Genomic DNA, 25,447 nt, shown 5'->3' on the forward strand with positions numbered 1-25,447 from the left:
GGGTTGTAAGATATTATAGTACCAAACTTACATATTTTGTTTCTTGATTGAAAGTTGTATAATGTATGTATGCAAGAGATATAGATTATGGATAGTACTCAGCTGGGTTTGTCTTTTCTGAGATAGTGTGAACGGCTGATTAGAAGGTTTAAATCTCTTAAGTGGAGGTGTGTGTCATGAAGATAGCAGAATGTTGTTAGGAGTCATTTTATTTCTGTTCCTTTGGTAGAATAGCAGTGCTTGTCTTTCCCCTAGTTCCATGGCTCATCTAGTCCTGGTTCTTGCCAACCCAAGCAGTGTCAGGCACAGGTTCCATTCCATGGAGTAGGCCTTAGGAGCCAATCAGATTGTGGTTGGTTCATCCTACAACCTCTGTGCCACTTTTGCATCAGTGCCTCGTGTGGGCAGGTTACCTTTGTCTTGCCACAGTAGACTAAAAGATTAGGAAACCGTGAACCAGAGTCTGGTCTTCTAAGTTATATTCCTCAGGTGTTTTGTCACAATGTGAAAAGTTGACTTGTACACATGTAAGAAGGGTAATAAAAAGTCCAAGTGCAAGTTTAAACACCTTCTGTTAACACTATATATATTGATGTGAATTTTTAAAATGTTTATAGAATATATGGTAAAATCTATAGATATAGCCATCTCAACAGCTAGCCATCTAGCTGTGTCATTTTTAAAACAAGTGTATTCTGCTGTCTGCACTGCCCTGAAACATGTTTTTGTACCTGAAGCTATGAAATGTTTGGGGGTAATTCGGCCATTCCTGTACTTGTGTAACTCCCTCTTTTCATAGCTCCGTGTGCGTCAGTTACTTTTCAGCTGTGATAGGGCACAGTGATCAAGGCAGCTTACAGAGGCGAGTGTTTAACTGGGGTGTGGTTTCAGAGGGTTCCAGCAGACATGGCAGCACGAACAGCTGACTTGAAACCTCAAAAGCCTGCAGCTAGTTACCTACTAACTCCATCAAGACCATAGCTCTTAAACTTACACAATCATCTCTAACTAACAGGTGGACAAGTAGTCGGACGTTTGAGTCTATGGGGGCTATTCTCATTCAGATAACTACAACATGCTATTTTACCTTATTTTTATAAAGCACTTACTTTTGTTTTATGTGGGTTTTGTCTACATGCATCTATATGCTCTGTGTGTGGGCTTGTGTTCACCAAGGTCAGAGGTGTTGGATCCCCTGGATCTGGAGTTAGAGATGTGTGTCACCTCATGGGTGCTGGTAACCTAGCAGTCCTTCGTAAGAGCAGCAGGTGTTCTTATCTACGTACCATCTCTCAGCCCCACTTAAAAAAATTGTACTATAATTTATTTAGCTACCTTCTTGTTAATAGATAATTCTGTTTTATTCATCTGACTGTGGATCATGGCATATATATGCTTAAAATATTGGTATTTATTTTCAAGGTTCTTTTAGGGGTGGTGTTGTTTTGTTTTGTTTTGTTTTGTTTTGTTTTGTTAGTGTAGTGATCTCCCTAATCTGCAGGGGATGCATCTTGAACCCTGTAGTGGTTGCCTATAATAGTATGGGTTTCTGTTATATACTGTCTTTTCCTAGGAAAAAAAGCTTGCTTAATTAATTAATTATTATTATTATTTGAGACAGGGTTTCTCTGTATAGTCTGGCTGTCCTCAAATTCACTCTGTAATTCACAAAGATCTGCCTATGTCTACCTCCATAGGATTAAAGGTGTGCACTACTACTGCCTAGTGAAAAGTTTAATTTAAAAATGAGGTGTAGTAAGAAGATAACAATAGTAAAATGTCAACAATAAATGATAATAAAATAAATAATTGCCGGGATATATTTAATAAAATTGCTAGTATCTACATTATGTTTTTGAGCCATTATTGCATGAAGTAAAGATTATTTAAGTATGAGTCCTACAGTACCATGGCAATTAATCTGATAATGGGAAGATGACTGAACAGCAAGTGGCTACACAGTGTTGAGTATGGTTCACAATGGATGGAGGGCAGGACAGCATGCTGTGTATCGCTCTTGTCAAGACTACACAGAGCTGAGAGCTCGAGCTGCTTATGTGTGTAACTTTCCAGTTAGTGACTTTGCACTTTGGAAGGCATGGGTGCCTGAAACTGCAGAATGCTAAACCACACGCAAGAGCGGGGTGAGTGTGTGTGTTAATCTATGCCCATTTGTAATGGGGGCAGTGGACTGTCCTGCCCAACATCCATAACAGCAGGCATTGTTAATCTTTTTGTGTTTTGTATACAGGACTGGTAAACTACAGTGATTCATTATTTTTCTTTAGCTAATGAATGACCTGCTTCACAGCTTGTCTCTCTCTGTCTATGCACTATATCTTAGAATACTTTATTTTCTTTTTATTATCATTCTTGTTTTTTCCCTGTCTTAACTGTGGTCGGGCACAGGACTAGACAAACCAACAAACTGTAGTCTGGAAATAGATACATGTGTATCTCTATTTTTATTGTTTAGTAAAGATTAACATTTTTGGATTCATGGGGCAAGATGAATTGATGATGGATTCTCCAGTGTTATGTTGATGCACAGGTCATCCATTTGGAAATTATTAAGCTTGGTTAGTGTCTTCCAAGGCTCTTCTACACTGTGTTCTGTTCCAGCTTAGAAAGGTGGATACTTTTAGAAAGGTGACTGAGGACCCGTGGGACTGAAGCTAAAATAGAGCCAGCATCTGAAACCAGGCCATCTGTACGGCACCCCTGAGAGCATTCCCTTGCTTCTTTCTTACTTTATACCTGATAAAATGGTTCTCAATCCTGTGTGTGTGTGTGTGTGTGTGTGTGTGTGTGTGTGTGTGTGAGAGAGAGAGAGAGAGAGAGAGAGAGAGAGAGAGAGAGAGAGAGAGAGAGAGAGAGAGAGCGCTCCTGTGAACCATGTGCTATATATGCTTTCCTGACCACTGGCCAGGTTGTTACTTAATCTTGGCTTTGCATTCTTTATCTTCACATGGGATTCCTTGATGCACCCTTGGTACTGGGTAATGGCAAGTGTTTCTTTTGCTAAGAAACTGTCTATGAACTGTGAGATCTGATTTAAAGAGCTGAGATGTGCAACTGTCTGTGAGCTGTGAGATCTGATTTAAAGAGCTGAGATGTGGCAGGATGCAGGGAAAAGGGCCATGATAGCAGAAGGCAGGCGGGAAGGCTATGCCACGTTGTGTTGTTTTAGTCTGCTTCCACCCAGTGCGAATAGCCATTTTACAAAATTAGTAAAAGTGCAGAGTTTCTTCTGTTTTAGAAATAGATTGTTCTGACGTCTTTACAGTCCTGCAACATGCTCTGTTATGTTACACGTGTTTTAAAAACAGAGTTCTTTTATCACTCCGCTAATATTTCATTGATTGCCTAAGCTGTTTTTTTTTTTTTTATTCTTGCTTCTTTTTAGTAAGTATCCTGGAGTAGTTGGCAGTAATTAGAGCTGTGCGTTGTTTGAAGGGTTCTTAAGTTTTTCTGTTGAAACCTTCCCAATAAAGGCTTTAATCTTATAATTATTATTTCAAGTTAACATTTAAGATTGCTCTGATTTGTTTTTGTCTTTTTAAAATGTTAGCTTTTATGTTTTATATTAAGGAAAGCACCTGTCTTGCCTTTTTAAATTTGTGAAATACTCTTAAAAATTAGGTCTAACCAGAGAGCCAGTTTTTAGTTTTCTTAATTTGTTATTTTTCAAAACATTAGTTTTAAAATATATTACTTATTTATTTTTTGATTGGTAAGTTTATTTTTTATTTTCTGCTTTTTCTGGACAAGAGTTGAGGAAAACATACTTACTAGTACTTACCTAACAAAAACTCTTGGCCATAAACCACTTTTTCCTCTATATTTTCCATTAATATTATGCTGGTGATGTCATATATCTTTTCTTGAAAGAAGTAAAGCTTCATAGGAATTGTTAACAATGCTTGTGCTTCCATCCAGTCAGTGTCTGGGTGTATTGTTGGGTATTTACCCAAAGTTGTGTTCCACCCACTGAGTGTTAATATGCACATTCAGTTTTTTGTATTTTTCTTTGACTAGTACTTTGGTGGCTACAAACTATGATTGTTGATGCACTAGTGTATTTTGTTTAGGAGAAACTAAAATATGAAAAGGAAAGATAATTGCTATCTCTTTTAGGCAATCTGGTGGCTCCTTAATCCTGGGAGGTCACCAAATTAGTGCTGAATTTAGTGCCAACACTGGCTGAGCATTGTATATCACAGCCCAGAACCCTCGGGCAACACAAGTGTGTACTATGCTGCTCCCAGCAACTTTTATTGCATTTTCCCAAATTGTAGTGTCTCATGAACAAAAATAATGATTTATCTAGATGTCAGAAAATAGTTTTGGGGAGAAGGGAAAAAGTCTCCTGTTGCATTTATAGAAGCAATGGATGGTACCTTATCAACCTGAAGCTGGCCTCCCTTCCTCTGTGCTCGATGTCACACCGCCACCTAGTGTCAGCATAGTGAATGGACTCTACCTGTCTTTTTACCCAAGGTTTAGGTATGCTGTTGAGTAACAATGCAAGGTACAGGTCAGATGTAGTCAGAAACATGGCATGGGAAAGTGTAAGTTTTAACACCTGTGTCCTGAGCTTTCTGGGAGGAGCCCTGTGCAGGCAACTAAGCAGTTCAGCTGGGACTCTCCTCACTAGAGAGGCAGGGGTGTGATCTAAGAACACTGAGGACTAATAGTACACTAGTACACTTTGGTTTTTTTTTTTTTTTTTTTTTTTTTTTTTTTTAAGCCTGGACTTGTATTTATTTTGAGACAAGATTTTATTCTGGAGCCTAGGTAGGTCTAGAACTTATAGTGTAGTCTGGGCTGACCACCTCTTCCTCCTGCTCCTCCTCCTCCATTGGACTCTTTCTACAAAATGCAGAGTAAAATGTTTTAGACTAACACACTGGCTCTGGACTCCCCTTCATTCCTTCTGGAGGGAATGAAATGCAGGGCCTCTCTTAACGTTGAGCTGCATCTATAGCCCTGGACTTTCATTTAAAAGAAGGTAATCTGAATACTTTATTTGACCTGTTTGCACATGGTCTCACTGGTTCTCCACAACACTTTCAGTAAAGGAATTTGAGGTAAGTGTTGCTTAAGAACTTAATTCTATGCTACAGTCATTCTGAAGGGTCCTTTATAACTAGAAAGCAGCAATCAAGTGCAACTTACACCTTAACAAAAGAGTCGGCCATAGTTTTCAAATGCCCTAGTTGAAAACTAAAACTACATGGGCAACATTGTTGCCTCGGTTATCTGAAGTAAATTCTGTAACATCCCTGGTCCTCAGTTTTCTCATTTGTTCAAGAAAAATGAAAACATCTATCCCAGTTATGTGTAGAATCGTGTGAGGAGTCAGTGAGGCGAGAGTCAAATAATAAACTAGATTACCTAGCACTCTCTGAAACATTTTAGATAGAAGTTCTTCTTCCTCCCTCCCTCCCTCCCTCCCTCCCTCCCTCCCTCCCTCCCTCCCTCCCTCCCTCCCTTCCTTCTGTGTGTGAATGGATGTGTACCATGCATATGCCCTGGCACATGAGGGACAGCAGAGGACACCTTGGGGGAGTTGGTTCCCTCTTTGCCCATATGGTTCCCGGAGATTGAATCCAGATTTGGTAGCAAGCGTCTTTACCTGCTTAGCCATCTCAGCGGCCAGCAATTCTATTTTGTAATGTGGTTTCTGAGACAGAGTCTTACAGTGCTGTCCAGGCTTGCCTAGATCCGTGCTGTCCTGGCTGGCCTTACTGCATGACCTTCCACTATAGGCATGCACTGCCATCCCTGTCTGGAGAGGCACCAGTGCTGAGGCATAAGTCTGGTGAAGTCTCACTTGCTTTGATGCCTGAGGGTGATGATGTCAGGACCGAGGTGGTAAGACTAACTTAACAGTGTGCTTTCTCCAGGGACTGTTCCTATCCCTAAACTAAGACAAACGGGAAATGCAGCTGTAATCTTATAGTCTTAAGTATATTCTGTAGTGATATTATGTCTGAGAGAAAAAAAATCCTTGTTGGATAATTGAAATGAACTCATACTGAGTTCTCAGTGCCACCGTCGTCCAAGATGTGGATTTCTAGCTGGGTATGAGTTTATCCTATTGGTATAAAAAGCCTTTGGATTATGAAAAATATATATTCTGGAGTCATAATTCATCATGAAACTTACCAAATTAGCTAAATATGCTTGAGACACAGTATTGTTGATTCTGAGGCTGTGGAAGGTGCAAGATATTACTCTATAAGCTACTATGTTGGCTTACCACAGTTACAGACTCAAGCCTGCACTCAAGCCTGCACTCAAAACAGCATCACAGACCAGGCTGTTTCTACCCACAGGGTGACTCACGCTGCTGCCTTGGGTGGTGGGATAGGAGAAACAAACATACCTTGTGTTTGGGATTTTGTAGCACAAGAGAGATACTTGCACTTGTGAAACTTGGAGTTAGTTTAGGATACGTATACTCCTACCCAACATTCCCTTTGCTGTGGTGGAGGGAGGGAGACAGACAGACAGACAGACATATTGAGAGAGATAATAAGAGAGTGACAGAGAGATAGACAGACAGAGCACGTGTGTGCTTGCTTGTTAACTCTAGAATCATTGCACCTTCTCTGAGGAAAAAGAAAGGAAGAGCTCTATTTGCAGACATCCTGGAATGTGAGCGCATGGCTCAGGGTGGGAGGCAAGGCTCTGTCTCAGGACAGTTTCACTACCCAGTCTTCCTTTGACCAGGTGCCAGTGCTCTTTGTTCAGAAAGCCCAGAGAACCCAAAGATGTGGAAGTTCTTACAAGGCATTGCTTCCTAACATGTATGTGCTCTGATGTGAGTCACAGTGGCCTTTGAGTGATTGTTGTTGTCATATGTTTGTTTGTTTTTACATCATCATACTGATCTGAGTGTGTTTGTAGTGTTTAGACATGAATGCATTAGTAGCTTCATCTATACCTGTCTGAGGAGACAGTGATCTGCTGACATTTTCTAGGTAGGTGCACTGAAGTGCATGCACATCTCCAGGCTTTCAGTAATAAATTACTGTGTTACTGATACTTGACCCATACACAGAATTACCGCTTATCTGCTTGTTAACGAAATATGATCCCATAGGTGTGTTTTTTTAAACCAGTGCTCTAAACTAAGTACTTGAGTTATTATTTTTAGTGTTAGGTATTAGGGGTTGAAGTATTATGTGGGTGGATCATTTAATAGTACATATCAGAACTTGTTCTCACATCTCTGCATCTCCTGTGGGCTGCTTCCATGAAAGGAGGCTTGTTTGCAGTCTGAACAACACAGATTCTGCCACCATATCCAACTGTAAGAGATGAATGAGAGGAGGACTCGGTGTGCTCTTGATTAGGCTTTGAGGAATGACTTGCTGTGGTGAGATGCTGTGTTTCCCTCTGCTTTATGCTGTTGCTTTCCACGCTTCCTGTTGAGAAAGGACTTTCTGAACACTTGAGGCTGCTGAATAGAGTTGTATTTTTAAAAATTTTCACAACACTAATGATGGTTGGTTTCCATGGTGACAAAAAAGTAAAGCGAACACAGGAAACATCATTCTGAAGATAGATTTGGAATGAATTTAGAAACATGAGCTTTGAAAGTTGTGCTGTTTCTAATAAGGACTGATATATTGCAGTTTTTTTTTTAATTTAAAAGGAGTGAAAATTATTTAAATTACTGAGTTTTGTTACCTTTTTCTGGATAAAATTATCTCATTATTTCATAGTGTGGTTTAGGTATTTCCAAAAACACATGAATTATTCAGACCTGATTGTAGGATGTCTTAAAAAGCATAGTTCACTTCCAGATAGCTTTCTTTAATACCTTGTATGGATACCTCGAGGGTATCTCTGTCAAAGAAAGAGAAAGAAGGAGGGAGGGAGGGAGGGAGGGAGGGAGGGAGGGAGGGAGGGAGGAAGGAAGGAAGGAAGGAAGGAAGGAAGGAAGGAATCTTTCCTCTGGGAAGGAAAGCAGTGGAGCAATAAGCACATGAGAAAGAAATGTATAAATGTATAGATATTTAGATGTCTCAGGTGGTCTCCTGAAGCACCCAGAGATGTATAGGGCTTATCTTTATTGGAGACTGGAAGGCATGTGAATATTGAAAGATAAAAGTAGAGCTCACCCAGAGAGGAGGAGGAAAAGATAAAGTAGCTGCTAGGGAAGTAAAGCATGTGTTTAGAAGACACTTTAACTCCTTACTTGGGCCTACAGCGCTGCATGCATAGAGATAAGTCATTGTGCTAAAGCTGCCATCACTGTGGGTTCCAGTCACTCATCTACGGGCATAAGGAAGATACTTAGAACACAGTGAGGAATTGTGCTGTCTAGTAAAGGGGAGGCTGGAGGTCCTCCTCCAGGACCTGTGACCTCACTAGCACCATTTCCAGTACCAGGTCTGATTTTCCTCCTGTTGAGCACATTTTCAATCCAGTTAGAGAAGGTGTTGGTTACTGCCAGGATATGATTCACCACTTTTGGAGTATCTGGCCATTTTTGTAGTTCATAGACATCACAGCTTAGTGGGGCTATTGATTCCTTCTTCTGCTTGACAGCTCACACAGCATCTGCTGGTTTTTGTTTTCACTGTTCGGTCCTACATGCTTGCTACTTTTCATAAATATACTTTCTTCTTACCCCTTTCTCCCTAGTTCTGCTTGGAATGACTGATTCTATTTCTAAGATTTCCTACCTTTTTAAACTTTAAAATATTATACCACTTTTTTTCTGGTTTGAAAAATACATATTTAAGAATTTAATTTGAGTACTCAATTTAAAGTAAAAAAAAAAAACAAACAAACAAAAGTACTACTACTTCACCTGCTCCTATCCTGCAGCCCCATACTTAGGGTTCTTATCCATGATTACTGTACTCTTTGTAGTCTTCCACACTCAGTGCTGTCCAGGGTAACTGTTCATGGCTCTGTCTCCTGAACAGTTATTCTTCCTAGACAGTTAAAATTTGCTAACAGATGTAAACTCAGTGACCTAAGGCCTTCCCCAGCATCCCTGCCATACTCCATTCTCTTGGGCTTACTTTTCTCCTCGGGTGCATATTATTACAACTCACCAGTAAAGCTTTCTTGGTAGAAGTTTAGTTTTTGTTCATCAGAAAATGCTTCATTTCGCCAGGCGTGGTGGCGCACGCCTTTAATCCCAGCACTAGGCAGAGGCAGAGGCAGAGAGGCAGAGAGCCAGAGAGGCAGAGAGCCAGAGAGGCAGAGAGGCAGAGGCAGAGAGGCAGAGAGGCAGAGAGGCAGAGAGCCAGAGAGCCAGAGAGCCAGAGAGCCAGAGAGCCAGAGAGCCAGAGAGGCAGAGAGGCAGAGAGGCAGAGGCAGAGGCAGGCGAATTTCTGAGTTTGAGGCCAGCCTGGTCTACAAAGTGAGTTCCAGGACAGCCAGGGCTACACAGAGAAACCGTGTCTCGAAAAACCAAATAAATAAATAAATAAATAAATAAATAAGGAAAAGAAAAAAGAAAAAAAAAAAGAAAATGCTTTATTTCGACCCATGATTTTGTGTGGTAGTTTAGGTATGAATAAAATCTCGGTAAGTTTGTTGTAGAGTTGAAGATGTTCCTACTCTGCTCCATCTGCTCCTGTGAAAGCGTCGGATGTTCTGTATTTTCTTAGATGTTCGCTGTTTCTAGTATTCTTCCCTCCCTCCCGCACTTAGATTGTTTTCATGACAAGGCTTCACTTTAGGATGAAGATTCATTTTAGCTTTTCTTGTTGAACTATTCTGTTTGAAACATGTTCTCCCAGGTTTTGTGATTGGTGAGTGTATTTATATTGTTTACATTTTTGAAGGTTCCCTTCATGGACTGTATTTTTAAAATACATCTTTTAAACTGACCCCCATTGTAGCTATAAGTCAGAGGTAAGATTCTACTGTATAAGTATAAGCCATGTTCTGCTTATCCATTTACTTACTGACTTATGCTTGTATAGCTTCTGGTTTGTTTGTTTTTTACCTGTTCCTGAGAGTTTTCTGTCATTGGGGTATTATATACACATGGAATTTCTGAGTCATATACTAATCATGTTTTCATTAGATGTGAAATAGTATCTCATTTGTAATTTCAATTTGCAAGTGTTAACATTGTAGTTCAGATTTCTCTAGTAGTGGTGTCAAATATCATTTTATATGCTTATTGGCCATTTATGTATTTTATTTAGGGAACTGTCTCTTTAAATCCTCTTGTTTGTTGAGAATTGTTTTATTTTGTCATTACCAATGATGAATTATAGAACTCATTTGCATATCATTGATATTGATAGATATTATGGATTATATACACTTTCCCCCATAATATTGATGGCCCTTTTTTTTCTCCTTAGTTTTTGTTGTTGCTGTTTTTGGTTTTTTGTTTTTGTTTTTGTTTTTTCGAGACAGGGTTTCTCTGTATAGCTTTGGCTGGCTGTCCTGGAATTCACTCTGTAGACCAGGCTGGCCTCGAACTCAGAAATCCACCTGCCTCTGCCTCCCAAGTGCTGGGATTAAAGGCGTGCGCCACCACTGCCCGGACTTAGTTTGTTTTATTTTGATCCAATTTAAAAAAAATTAAATGTGTGTGTATGTCCGTCCACATGTGTGTCTGTCTGTCTGTCTGCCTGTCTGCCTGCCTGCCTCTGAGTATGTGCATATGAATGTAAGTACCTGCAGAAGCCAGAGGCATTGGATCATCTGGAATGAGAGCCACAGGAGGTGGTGAGCTGCCTGACCTGGGTGCTGGGAACTGAACTGAGGGCCTCTGGAAGAGCACCAAGTGTTCTTAACCACTTAGCCCTCTTTCTAGTCACAAAAGATGCAGTAGGAAAGGAAGAGACCCCTAATATTTTGTTTTGTTTTAAGGTAAGTTCTCAGCATGTATCTCTAGTTCAGTGCTTCTCAACCTGTATGTCATGACCCCTTTGGAGGTCGAACAACCCTTTCCTGGTGTGGCCCAAGACCACTTGAAAATTCAGATACTACATTACAATTCTAGCAAAATTACTGTTAGGAAGTTATGAAGTGGTGACAAAAATAAATTTGTGGTTGGAGGTCACTACAACACAAGGGTCTCAGCATTAGGAACTTTGAGACCCACTGTCCTGGTTGTCTGGCACTTTCTATGTAGACCACTCTGGCCTCAAACTCAGAGTTCTGGGATTAAAGACAATACCATGCATGCTTAGCTTGATACACAATTTTAATAATTTCTGTGACATAAAATTTGTAAATTCCATATTCGTTCCTTATGTCACAGTGTATCATTCCTAGGAAATGTTCGCCAAATCTAATTGTGTGAAACCCTTTTGCTTTATTCTTCTAAAATTTTCATGCTTTCTAGGTCCTATTTTACATTTTGATCCGCCTTGAGGTGACCTTGTGTAACAGTCGTTAGGTAATGACCGGCCCACGTTCCTTTGCATGTGGATCTACTGTTTCCCCAGCACTGTTTGTTGAGAACGCTTTCCTTTCTCCATTGGACGATCTTGATGCCCTTGTCAAAATCCTTTAACCACGTACATGAGGGGTTGTTTCTGGGCTTGTTGTTCTGTAAGGCCTGCCTCTACACCAGTAACACAACTGCTTTCATTGTTACAGATTTCATGAATGATGAGTTGCTCTGATTTTCTTCTTTTAAATATTGATTTGACCAAGCACTGTCATTGGGGATTGACAAGATTGTGTTGACTCTGTATATTGTTTTGGGGGCAGCAATGAGATCTTTACAATATTAAATTGTTTAATATATAAACATAAAATACTTTTTCACATACATTTTTCTTGTTTCCTTAGTGTCTTTTTTTCTTTTTTACTTACTTCAGTTTCAGATCAGTAGTGTAGAAAACTGTTCCTATAATATCTCCATTTTTACTTTGATGTCAGAAAATTAAAACAGGGTGAGAAGAATCACATGAAAAAACTGTAAAAAGATGACATGTTGGATCAGCTTCTTCCTGGCCTCTCAGTACTGGAGCCAGTTATATGCTGGCATGGATAAAGAGTCAGTTGTATCATTTCTGTCAGTGTGTGCTGTATCTGACTCTTCCTGGAACTGTCCTCAGAGTGGTCATTTGAACATAATGACCTCTGGCATTTAGAGGTTCTGAGAAGGAGTGGTAGTTATTTCAGGATTCTTTGTTTGTGTGGGTCGTTCTGATATGTTTAAGATGGTTTGTCTATGGAAGTTGGACTCTCATATGTCTCCTATGGGGTTCTTTAAGTTCATATTGTCGAGGTTCATGTCCATTTTGGTATTAACATAATTCATTAAATCTGGGAAGTTTTTGATTACTGTGTCCTGAAATTCCATTGCCTTATTTTCTGTTTCTTCCTTTTTGGGAATCCCATCCATATACATTTGTACATTTGATGGTGTCCGGCCATCCACCTGGATCTGGCACTTTTGTTCAGTACCTTAGCTTGGTTCTTTCGTATCCCTCTGACTTGGTCATTTACATTGTTGTATCTTCCAGTTTATTGACTCTTTTCTGCCTGCTCTGATCTGCCTTTGGCTCTTTCGAATAAATTTTCCACTTTAGTTGTATTTTCTTAGCTATGCAATTTGATTTTGGCTTCATTTTAGTTTAGAACATTTTCTTATTAATGTTTTATTTCATTTATAGAGTGTTTTCTTGGCTTTCTTTTCATCTTGCTCTAATTTTCTTAGTATCATTAGCATGGTTATCTGTCTGGCGTATCTGCCATGAGGTTTTTTTCAAGGGCAATTTTTGCTGATAACTTGCTTCCTTTGCTTCTTTTTTTTTATATATATATATATATATTAGTGTGTTCTCAAAAGGAACAGAACTGATAGAAAGAATACCCATATCAAAGGGCATTTACTGCTTTGGTTTATAGGAATGTGGTCTGGATGCTGGAGTAGTGGTTGTCTCTCATTGGAAAGGCTAAGAACCTGGTAGTTGCTCATCCTGTGAGTGAGAGTGGACGCCTCTGCTGTCTCATTTGGTGCTAAAGGCCTGGAGGATTCCTGGAGAGTTGCTGGTCTTCAATCTGCATTGGAATTGGAATTCCAAAGAAGTTGGTTCTCTTATTGGAGAAGGAATGCTAAAGCGTTAGGTAGAAGAACTTGTCAGCAAGAGTTGGGGCAAGTAGACAAAAGCAAAGTTCCTTTTCTCCTATCCCTTTATCTGGGTTGACACCAGAGCTGCAGCTCACATTTAGCTTTCCTGCTTCAGATAATCAGTTAAGCAGACTACTCACAGGGTGACCAGAAGCTTGCCTTTTAGTTGCTTCCAAATGCAGCTAAGCTGACAACCAAAGTTAGCCACCACAGAGAGACTTCGCTTGTTAGCTCCTTTAGATAGTTTGAGGCTACAGTCTATACTAGAGATTACTTTCAAGGAAGCTGGAAGGGTGGTGAGGTGCTGCCGTCTCTGTTCTTTATTGCCAAGCTGCGGTCCTTTGTGTGTAGTGTGTGCTCTCCTTGTCTGCTTTCTCGGCTCTCTTTGCTCCTTCCCCTTGCTGCCAGTGTTTTCCTGCGGTTTGTAGCTCAGTAAGCCCCTTCCATTCCAACGTTCCCAAGCTCTGGGGACTGGCTACATCATACTCTGGAACAGAATAGACTGTCTTCGTTAGCCGCTTTCAGCTTTTCAGTGTCATTACAGTCTTAGCTGTTGAGTGTCTTGATGGCCTCAGAGGGATGTTTCTTAGCCCTTCTTGTCTTTTCCACACTATGCTCCTAGGCTATAGAGATCCTTGCTTGGAGAGGCTCCCTACTCTGCATAGGCCGCTCCCCATTCTCCTTCGTTTCCTAAGTTTTTAATGTATTGATTCCATACCCTTGATTCATACTAGCGGGAAGCAGATGAAGGTTGGACATCAGTCAGTTCTGCTGCTGTGCTTTGCAATTACAGTTTGTTACTTTAGTGGCAGTCTCCCAGGATTTGGCTGGCTTCTCCTTGTCCTGTCTGAGGAAGATTCTTGATTCTCTGGCACTCTGCCGGACTCCAGGCCCATGTTATCTCCTGCCTTAAAGTCTTGTCTCCTTCAGAAGTTACTTAGACTTCTTTTCATTCTTAAATCTTTAACTTTTGAAAACTTCAACTGTACCATGAAACTGGGTTACTCATTGTTACCTTGTTGAACAGGGTACCTTTGTAATATCTGAAGATTTTTAATAAGTAACTTCCTGTGACACTCACGGTCCACATAGAGAATGCATCTTCTTCAGCAGAGTGCTTCTTTCAGCATTGACTGCAATGACACATGACATTTGTGAAGGACTTCTTGTATGCCATGTGACTTGAGAATAAGTATTATGCCCTTTCCCTTCCCCCTTTCCAGATGAGACACTAAATAAGTAAAGTATTGTCACATGTCATTTACTGTTACTTTTGAACACAAGGTCACACTTTGAGGAATAGATGCTGTACTTTCATTTCCAAATTGGAGTCAGGTGTACCGCGTGAACTCGTGAAGCAAATAGAGTACAGGAAAAAGAACCAAGTGTGCAGCACGCTGGATGATTATTGGTAACTTGGATGCTGGCATAAGATAAAGAGTAATCAAAGCGGGATGGAGAGATGGCTTAGTGGTTAAGAGCACCGACTGCTCTTCAAAATGGTCCTGAGTTCAAATCCCAGCAACCACATGGTAGCTCACAACCATCTGTAATGCGATCTGACACCCTTTCCTGGTGCAACTGAAGACAGCTACAGTGTACTTAGATATAATAAATAAATTTAAAAAAAAGAGTAATCAAATCTGTAGCAAACTATTTTGGCTCTATACCTCATGTAGAGATGATTCGTTCTCAGCTGTTGCCCATGTGGGCCCAGTATTGCCAATTTTCTGTATTCTTCAGTAGAAGCCATACATCTGTATTTTTCACATGAGACCTTACAGTCTCTGCATGCTGTCTGTTTATTCAAATAAAAATAAAATAAATGCTAAGTCTGAAATTAACATGGACATAGGCTGAACCTGCTTCCCTACAGAGTCTGAGCTGTTTTTAAACTTCTCCTGGAATCTCTCTCTATGCAGTCTAGTGCTCTTGTGCATAATAAATAAAGGGAATGATGGCCTGATTATGTAACAGTATCTTACCTACGCTTTTATACAGTTGTGCCAGTTAGATAACAGGCACGAAGCGAATTCATGAAAAACAATGTTTTTTCTTAAATTCTGAATTCTTCATTTACACGCTTTAAGCTGTAGACTTATAAGGCACATTAGCTTGGTGTCAAGGTTCAAGTATTTCTGTATGCTTAGTTATTCTCATTCTCCAATCATGACTTTCTTGTCCCTTTCTTCTGTGACACAGCTCTCACTATCAGAAGAACAGAATGAAGTAATGAAAAATGGCTGTGAATCTAAAGAGCTGGTCTACCTCGTGCAGATTGCCTGTCAGGTAATTGTGAGGATGCATCCTCTACATCGAGTTCATTATCTAGAGTGACTATTAAATTGCTTACTATAATATATTTCTCACATTGCTTAAAGGCTTGTAATTGATGGTAAGATGCTTCTATTGAAATGTAATTGGACTATGAATAACTATTACAACAAAATAAATTGGTATCTTTTAAAAAGTAATTATGCCATTGTTCAGTGAGCACACTATTGAGGTTAGAGTTTGTGTATTTTCTTGGTGGTATGTAGAAGTTCCTGAGGCTTTTGGAGTCCTGAGTTACAGTGACACTGTTAGCATGGTGCTTCTTAGCCTTTCATATCAGTACTTGGAGACACCATAGTTGAAGCCCAGAGCTGAACAAAATCAGCTGAATATACAACCGCAAGTACAAGACTAGATAAGTGAGTTGTTGATCACATGTCATGAGAGAAGGGACTATTTGTCTGTGACTCAAGTGCCTCTGTGGCAACAGTTCTCAACCTGTGGGCCACAGCCCCCCCCCCCCCCATGTCACATATCAGGTATCCTACATATCAAATATTTATATCACGACTCACAATGGTAGCAGAATTACAGTTATGAAGAAACGATGAAATAATTTTATGGTTGGGGATCACAACAGCATAGGAACTGTGTTAAAGGACCACAGCATTAGGAAGGTTGTGCAACAAGATGTCTGCGTGGCTTGGCAGCCTGCAGTTTCCTGACCGTTCGTGTGATGCTGCTCACCTTGACCTGCTTGCTCCTCAGGAGACTCACAGTGTGCCGTCTCAGGTCAGTAATTCCTCCGTCTAGCAGACACTGAGCATGTCTCACATGGCCTGCTCTGCACTCAGGGAGCCTCTGCCTGGGAGTGAGCCGGCTATTGGAAAGCAAATGTTTATAGGGAGACTTTATTTTGTACACAGTTTTTAGTTTTGGGGAGAAAATAAGATATAGGATATCTATTTATTTTTTAAAAACAGAATAATCAGGTTCTGATTATGTAACGGTATCTTACATACTGTAAATCTTAGTTTTAGGCATTAATGTAGATTAGGGAATAGAATTCAGCTTGTATGTAATTAAGATGTGTTCTGTTGCATGTTACCACAGTTTCCAGGCGGAACAATGAAGTTCTAAGTTCTGTGTAACATTTTATAACATGCTTTTGTTTGGCGCGTTATGTTTTTATTTCAATGTTTTGATAACAGATAAGACATGAGCATTTGCATTTGATGTTTTTTTCTCTTTTAGAGTATAGAAGCAAAAACAACTTAGTGATACATAGAGGGTTTGGAACCTCCATGTCCTATATTCCCTTGAGCGAATAGATGATACAGATGTAGCCTGTGCATCCAAGATGACCTTTGCCCCAGACCTGTTCATGACTGTGTACTTTTAAAACTTATTAAGCACATGCGTACACATGCATGCACACAAGCATGCATGCACAGGAGCACACACAAATGTACCCATTTTTAATCTTGGGGATTTTTACGTTACGTTTAGTTTTGGTCATGAGGCAGCATGTGAATGGCTAGCATCGGGTGATTGATGGAACTTGTGAGAGTGAAGGAAATAAAAAACAAAATCAGAAAAGTCTCAGATAGGGCGTTGCTGATTTGAAGTTTGGTCAATTAAGAGAAATGGTAAACTGATTTTTACGTGCAAATATTAAATATTTTCCTAATAAATTAATGCTACTAATAGAAGAATAGAAGTCTCATGTTCTTTTTCCACAAAACATGGTTGGTATGTCTAAAATGAAGTTTTCCTCTGCAGTCTAACACATTTTAGCATCTCTTCTTATCATTAGCCACACTTTAAATGCATAATTGTAATGTGATTGTGCTTCTGTGTATTATTGACCTAGATGTTAGATAGTTTCTTTGTTGTAAACATCCTACCAAACTGCGGAAAACATTTCGGATCAATTGTTAATAGTGTTTACTACACCGGAGTCATAGTTCACTACTTGATAATGATGGCATTCATCTCTTGTTTGACTCACTGTGTGCAATTACTGAAGCCTTCCCATGGCTCACTTAGCAGCCCCCTCACATGTGCCAACCATAAGCTAAATTAGATGAGAATTTTAAAAAATAATAATTGAAAGCCTCACAAAGAAGGAAGCTGAGGTTCACAGTAGTAAAGCGGTTGTCCTGAGCTCTCATGCCACAGTGGGAAAAAAATCAGAGGCACCAAGATTTGAACCAAGGTTTAGTGTGGTTGACTGGTGTCCTTTGGCAACTTCTCTATCATTTTTTGTTGTGATTTGTACTGCAAACATATCCTAAATGTTAATACATTTCAGAAAGCATGTAAATGACTGGCAGTCTAGATTCTTGGCATGGCATTAGAGGGCAAATGTTATATGCCACCCCTCCTTCCAATCCCCGCACCTCCAAGAATGAAACATTTTATTCTGCAGGAAAACTCCTTAAGCAGAAAAGTAATCAACTCAGAATAGCTCTAGGAACCCCCTGGAACTGAGCAGATTCACTAGGCCTCTTCCCCTCAGGGTAAACAGAGTCCCTCTCAGATGATGCAGAGCAAAGCTGGGGATGGGGTGGGTAGAGAGGAACAAAACCCTTTCAAAAGAACAAAGGCTGTAAAGAAGACTCTAAGACCAGACTAGTTGCCTGAGAGAGTTTATACCTAGACAAACCTCCTGTTGAGCTATCTGTAGACTATGTAGTCTGATCGAGGGTCCCATATCACTCGTGCTGGGGTGAGCCTTGGTAATGCAACTGCTTTTCAGTCATTGCTGCTCCTGTAAGTAACTCCAAAAAACCTCATTGGTTCACCAAGCTGGAGTTTGGTGTTATCTGTACTTTGGTCTGTTGAGGATCTCTGTCTGGGGTGAGTGGATGTGTATGTGTATGTGTATGTGTTGTGGCTCCCTAGGAAAAGTTTTGTCACATCACAGTAGGGCATATTTTCTCCACCCCTTCTCATCTACATGCAAATGGACACACATTAACTTCTAGAGTCCTCAAGAAGATAGCCCAGGCTATCTGGGTGCAGGTTTAGGTAGATTGAGCATAGCTTTCATGATACAAAAATATTAGCAGATGGTCTATTATGTACCCAAAGCAAGTACAACAGAAACAGATATCAGTCAAACAGATCTCATTTAGCTGATAAGGTGAATGTCTGCCGAGTATTAACCGTAGGGAACGTACTTCCAGAGGCTATGAAGACTAGGTCATTGATCTCTGTGGCCTCTTATTAACATCATCTAACGTTCCCTTAACTAATATGTGCCTAAGGTCTTCCCTCTCAAATCTCTTCATTCTTTCCATATCTTTTGCGAACAAACTTCTCAGCTACCTTGGAAGAAGAAACACTGTCCTCTTTGTGTCTTTGTATATTGCTGTGGATGGGGCATATTCTGAAAATGATGACCCTTTTTTTTGTCTATTTCTTGGATTTCTTAAGAAAAACCCCAAACTTGACTTATTTTAAAGTTTCTAAAAATGAATAATAACCTTGGAAAATATTTAGGGAAAATCCAAAGAAAACTTTACTATGTTGAAAGTTGAATAACTTTTGAAAGGTCAAAATTCAGTAAACAAAGACATCAATTCTAGATAGTTCCTCTACATGAAATGAAGCATTTGCAAGTATAATATTAGTGTTGTCTTAGTGTCAAAAGCTTTTGCTTTCTTATTATTACATTCTTTAGCAAGTCAGTATCAGTTTTAAAGTGACAAATTTAAACATACTTATTCTAACATTTCCTCATGGAAATCCTGTTTTTGTCTCTTTTATAGTTTCCTTGGTTGAATGGTAATTGTATTTAATAAAATATGTAACACTTATTATTCTTCTGCTGCTTTAGAGTAGATGATACTAACAATCTATTTATTTGTTTATCATCTATCTTTATTTTCATGGTTTTTAAAATTCTCTCTCATATATTGCATCTGGATTATAGCTCTCCCCCCGCCCCAATCTCTTTCCCCCAACCTCCTTTTTCTCCCATATCTACCCCAAATCTCTACACAGAGAAGAGCAGGCCTCCCAGAGCCATCAACCAAGCACGTCATAACAACCTACAATAAGACCAGGCACATACCATCACATCAAAGGTGGACGAGGCAACTCAGTAGGAGAAGAGGGTCCTGCAAGTAGGCCATAGAGTCAGGGACAGCCCCATCTCCCTTTTGTTAGGATTCCCACAAGTACACCAAGCTACTCAGACTTAATAAAATATCCAGAGGACCTCAATCAGACCCATACAGGCTCCCTAGGCTCTGTAAACCCCCATGAGTCCTGCCACTAGATTCTGTGGGCCCTGTTTTCATGATGTCCCTGAATCTTCTGGTTCCTCGGACCCTTCCTTCTCCCACAGGACTTCCTAAGCTCTGCCTACTGTTTGGTTATGGGGCTCTGTATCTGCTCCATGAAGTTTCTCTACTCTCTTGGATGAAGATGGATAATCTTTTTGATATGTTCTTGAATTCAGTTTGCAAGTGTTTTATTGAGTATTTTTGTATCAATATTCATGAAGGAAATTGGTCTGTGATTTTGTTTTTTTTACTTTGTTGAATCTGTGTGGTTTGGGTATCTGGATGAGTGTGGCCTCATAAGACGAATTTTGCAGTGTTCTGTCTCTTCCAATTTTGTGGAATAATTTGAGCAGTATTATTAATATTAGGACTTCTTTGAAAGTCTAGTAGAATTCTGCACTAAACTGTCTGACGGTGGACTTTTTGGTTAGCAGCCTTTAAAAAAAAATGTTAGCATTTAATTAATCCCCACCGGCTGACTTCAGGCCACCAGGACATAAGCACCTCCAACACCCTTAGTCTTCTCTTCAGCTCTTCTGCTGAAGGATTTGGCCCTCATGATGACAGGTTGCTTAGGGAGCTTTCCCTTGCCTGAAACTTTGTAGTACCTGATCGCACAACATCAGTGATGGGAGCAGCTCCAGGCTTGGTTTTTGCTGCATTGACCCATCTGCTCACTGACCAACGTCTACAATGTATCCAGATGCTTCCCTATGCAGCTGAGGCAATGGCTCACATGACCCTGGAGTTTCCAGGTCTTCCTCAGACTGGATGGCATGGAGGCAGCAGAAGGGAAAGAGCCTGTTAGAAAATCCTAATGACTGTTTCTATTTTAGGTGTGTGTGTGTGTGTGTGTGTGTGTGTGTGTGTGTGTGTGTGTGTGTGTGATATGTCTATTTAAATTGTTTCTCTGATCTTGACTTAACTTCGGTAAATGTTATCTGTTGAGAAACTTGTCCATTTCTTCTAGGTCTTCTAATTTTATGGAATACAGGCTTTTGAAGTGTGAATTAACGATTCTTTAGATTTCCTTGATGTACCCATTTCTTTTTGTTAATTTGGATATTCTCTCTCTAACTTTTAGATAGTTTGGATAAGGGGTTTTTCAATTTTGTTGATTTTTTTTCAAAGAAACAAATTTTTGTTTTATTGATATTTTGTATTCATCTCTGTATTTCTATTTTATTGATTTCTGTCCTGAGTTTGATTATTGCCTGCTGTCTACTCCTCTTTGGTATGTTTGCTTCTTTTTGTTATAGAGTTTTTAGGCACGCTGTTAAATTGTTAGTAAGAGTTCTCTCCAGCTTCTTTATGAAGGCACCTAGTGCCGTCAACCTTCCTTAGCACTGCTTCTCTGTGTCGCATAAGCTTTGGTATGCTTTTCATTCACTTTCATTGAATTCCAGAAAGTCTTTAATTTCTTTATTTCTGCTTTGACTCTGAAGTAGTTCAGAAGGTAGTTCAGTTTCCATGAGTCTGTAGGCTTTCTGTTGTTTCTCTTATGGCTATCCAGCTTTAAGCCATGTGCTCTGATAGGATATAGGAGGTTATTTCAACTTTTTTTGTACGTGTTGAGACTTGCTTTTTTGAACAAATATGTGGTCAGGTTTTGAGAATGTTTTGTGAGGTGCTTATTTCTGTGTATGCATGTGTGCTGACATGAATTTATGTGCATAACATGCCCACAGGTGCACACAGAGGTCAGAATGGGATTTCCTGAAAGGGGAGTTACAAGCAGTTCACACCTGCCATGTGGGTGCTGGGAATCAAATTCCAGTTGTGGGGAGTAAGCACTTTGAACTGCTGAGCCTCCTCTCCATCCCCAGGCATTAATAAGCCTTTTAAAAAGGTACTTGGGGGCTGGAGAGCTGGCTCAGCGGTTAAGAGCACTGATTGCTCTTCTAGAGGTCCTGAGTTCAATTCCCAGCAACCACATGGTGGCTCACAACCATCTGTAATCGGATCTGATGCCCTCTTCTGGTGTGTCTGAGGACAGCAACAGTATACTCATATAAATAAAATAAATAAATCTAAAAAAATATTTTAAAAAAGAGCATTTACTGCTTAAAAAGATACTAAGTGAAAGATGCTATATTTTCACTGAAGCTAAAATTCATTCAGATTTATTATTTTATCTTTTCTGAAGATTAAATGTAAGTATTACAGTAATCTCAGGGTTCTTTTGTGTCATAGTCACAGAGGAGACAGCTGGTTACAAGGGAATGCCTCCCTGTCTCAAAATACCTCCTGAACTCTGTTCCCATGCTTGGCATTCCAACACAGACATTCGTTAAATCTCTCCGCTCAGCTCAGTCCATTTAGCAGACACTGTCACTACCACAGTGGATTGAGTATTCACATTTGGAGAGCATCTGGGTGTGAGCAGACTGCATGGGCCAATTGCCAGCCCTCCAGCTGAAACTTTGTACAGTTTCCATTATTCCATTTCATAGTTGAGTAAACTATTGCCCCCAGGCGTTAAAGAATCGAGGCAGGTTCTGTATTGAGGATAGTCCAGCCTATGATTTAGATTGTGTTTCTTTCTTTTTATGAAAATTTATAATTCATATTAGCTGTCATTTTTTTGTATTCTTGTAATAAAATAATCCCAAAAAACATGGTCAATGAGTGTTCTCAGGAAAGATAGCAGATATTTCCTTTTGTTCTCAGGAAAAATTCTTGTCTAGAATTACTGATTTTTGGCATCACTGAATGGTAATAATTATTTGTTAGTGATAATTAAGATAAGAAATTAGCAGCAAATTAAAATTGTTAGTATAATGAAGAATTTTGCTTTGATTTTGTATTGTTCCTTTACAACATATATTATAAAACTAAAGTATTCCAAATATTATTTTATTTATGTTTCTCAGAAATAGGAAGATTACAGATGTACAAAACAAAGCCTTAAAGTTCTTGTTTTATGTCTACTCAACATACAAGGTCTTTAATTTAGAAATTTTGTCCAGTAAATTAGAACATATTTAGGTGATTTTCAAATTGTGTTACATATAGTTCTGATTTCAGAACTGAAAGACTGTGCAGGAAAGCTGTCTTTTGTTTGCACAGGGATATTTTTTAAAGGCATTCAAAAGAAGTTGACAGTTATGCAGTTAAGAGCTGTTGAATCTATAGTAACATATCAATGTCACCTAAACTCTACAGAGCACTTTACTCTTTGGGCACTCTGTAGCATGGGCTTGGATGAAAATTCAATGGCACATATCCATCATTGTAGTATTATAAAAATAACACTGATACTGCTCTAAAATTCATGTGCTCATTTGTACCTTCCTCTCAGAAAACCTTCACAACCACTGACTTTTATATTGACTTCATAGTGATATCATCTCTAGACTGTCATAGCTGGATCTTCCTCACATGTCCCCATTTGCTAATAAGCCTTTAAAACTTCTCTGTGTCCAAGGAGATATATACTGTATATTTGGCATATTAATAGTTCACATTGAGCCGGCCGTGGTGACGCATGCCTTTAATCCCAGCACTTGGGAGGCGGAGGCAGGCGGATTTCTGAGTTCGAGGCCAGCCTGGTCTACAAAGTGAGTTCCAGGACAGCCAGGGCTATACAGAGAAACCCTGTCTCGAAAAACCAAAAAAAAAAAAAAAAAAAATGCAGATGTAAACATTTCAGTAAATAGAACTGCTGTACATCTGATGGGAGCATCTTCTCACACAGGACATGAGTTAGTATTTACATTTATGGTATGATTTGGGGCTGGAGTGGCTTCAGTGGGCTGCTTTTCAGAGGACCCGCGTTCAATTCAGTTCCTGGTATGCAGTCCCCAGTGGCTCCTCTGTAACTTCAGTTCCAAGGAATCCAATGTTTTCTTGTGGTTTCCATAGTACCAGACACGCGTGTGCTCCATTGGCATAGATGCAGGCAAAACACCTGCACACACAAAACAAACATTTCTAAATGTAAAGAAGTTACGATTCATTGAGTCTCATAAAGATAATTGGAAGGAATTTGCCTATATTGATTGAGTGTTGTCACTGCTTGTGTGTGTGTGTGTGTGGCGGGGGGGGGGCTTCTTTCGTTATCTTCTGTGGCTTGAGAACTCCTTTCTGTTCAACTGACCATGGTTCCTTTGTGTACCTGCGCTGACTTCATTCTGTCCTCTCACTGTTGGAGGGCATCTCAGATGCTTGCGTGTTTGGAAGATTAAAGTTGCAGTGAACATTCCTTGAAATAATTTTTATGGACACAAGTTTTTAGTTCATGCGTGTAAACTCAAAAGGAATGAGGCTGGTTTGCATGATAATAATACGTTTAGCTTTAAGAGAAAAATGTCATTTTTTTCCCAGATTGACTGGACTATTTTGTATCCCCCCAGCAGTGGATGAGACTCCCTGCTGCTCCATGCCTTGGCTGTGCTGGGTATTGCTAGGGCTTTGGATTTGGGCCATCCCAATAAAGACCGTGTTTGATTGTTCAGTTCTGTAATGATGTAGGATGCTAAGCAGTTCTCACATGTTTTTTATTATCTGTATCTTTCTGGTGAGGTATCTGTTAAGTCCTTTTCCTGCTGTTTAAATTAGGCTGTTCTTTTTCTGTTGTAGGAATCCCCTGTATGTTCTGGATAACAAGCTTTTGTCTGCTTTTGCAAGAAAGCCTGGCAGGATGAGTTAGGCATGGTCCTCTCCCTTTTTTGGCTTCTGGATCAGACTCTAGATACATTGGTTGCATAATTTCTTCTTTAGGTATTTGGTAAAACTTATTGAATTTATTAGTGCTCGATGATGTTTTTGAAACCTATTAATTATTGATTCAGCAGCTTAAATATCTATATACCTACTCAAATTGTGTATGTCTTTGTGTGTGAGTCTGACACATTTCCAGTTGCTCATATTTTCTTTTTGTTGTCTGTCATCTCTAATGATGTGCCCCTAACTTATTTCTTATATTAGTAGTTTGTTTCCTTTTGCCACTTCTCTATTTCAGTTAAAATGACTAGAATCTTATCAGTTTTATTGATGTTTTTCAAAGGATTGGCTTTGTTTTACTAATTTCTGGGTTTCAGTTATAGACATGTGTTCATGATGGCCAAAAGCAAACATTGTATGGTCCCTATTTTTGTAAACCTAGTATAGTGTGTTTAATGGTCCGAGAGCAAATGTGAGCTCACTATCCTCTTAAACTTCATATAGTGCATCTTATACCCCAGAATATGCATTAAGCGTTTGGTGAATCTGAGAAGCACATAACTTGTCTGCCTGTAAGTAATGTGTGAGACCATTTTATACGCTGGTGACTGCGTCAGCTGCTTGCTAGATTTGTGCACTGGGGATACACGTACCGTAAAGTCTCCAACCGCAACAGTAGACCGATATGTTTTCACCTTGCATTTTTCCTTTTAATTTTATTTATTTTGTGTATGTTTTACCTGTGCACACATATGTAAGACAACATTTGCAGCTTTGATACTAGAGAAACAGGAAGTTGTGAGCTGCCGTGAGGATTCTGGGAATTGAATCCAGGCCCTCTGGACGAGCAGCCAGTTCTTTCAACTGCTGAGCCATCTTCCCAACCCCTCCCCAGCATTTCTGTCAGTTAAAACAAAGTGTGTGTGTGTGTTTAGGTATAGGGAAGTGTACAGTGCTCATTACACATTCTATTATGTATCTCACACAGTAGAATAGTAGTCAAGCTTAAAGAATCACGGTCACTTTTGTAGGGATTTTTATATTCATGGGTGCTTGGTAATACTACACCAGAATGAACTTAAATTGGCTGAGCAACTACAAAGCCCAAAGTGTTTTTTAAAGTTCTTTGTAA

General features: G+C 39.6%; 1 protein-coding gene across 7 annotated transcripts in view; it reads left to right on the top strand.

The window, feature by feature from the left end:
- The window catches only part of Arhgap32 (Rho GTPase activating protein 32), a 251,819-nt gene that overhangs the window by 138,182 nt on the left and 88,190 nt on the right, over positions 1-25,447 (top strand). For all 7 annotated transcript variants that reach the window (NM_001370957.1, XM_006510445.4, NM_001370958.1 and 4 more), the window contains one exon: positions 15,284-15,370. In NM_001370957.1, the coding sequence (NP_001357886.1) occupies positions 15,284-15,370 (87 nt within the window). The remainder of the gene's footprint in view (positions 1-15,283; positions 15,371-25,447) is intronic.

Source organism: Mus musculus, chromosome 9 (genome assembly GCF_000001635.26).
Source record: "Mus musculus strain C57BL/6J chromosome 9, GRCm38.p6 C57BL/6J".
NCBI classification, from domain to species: domain Eukaryota; kingdom Metazoa; phylum Chordata; class Mammalia; order Rodentia; family Muridae; genus Mus; species Mus musculus.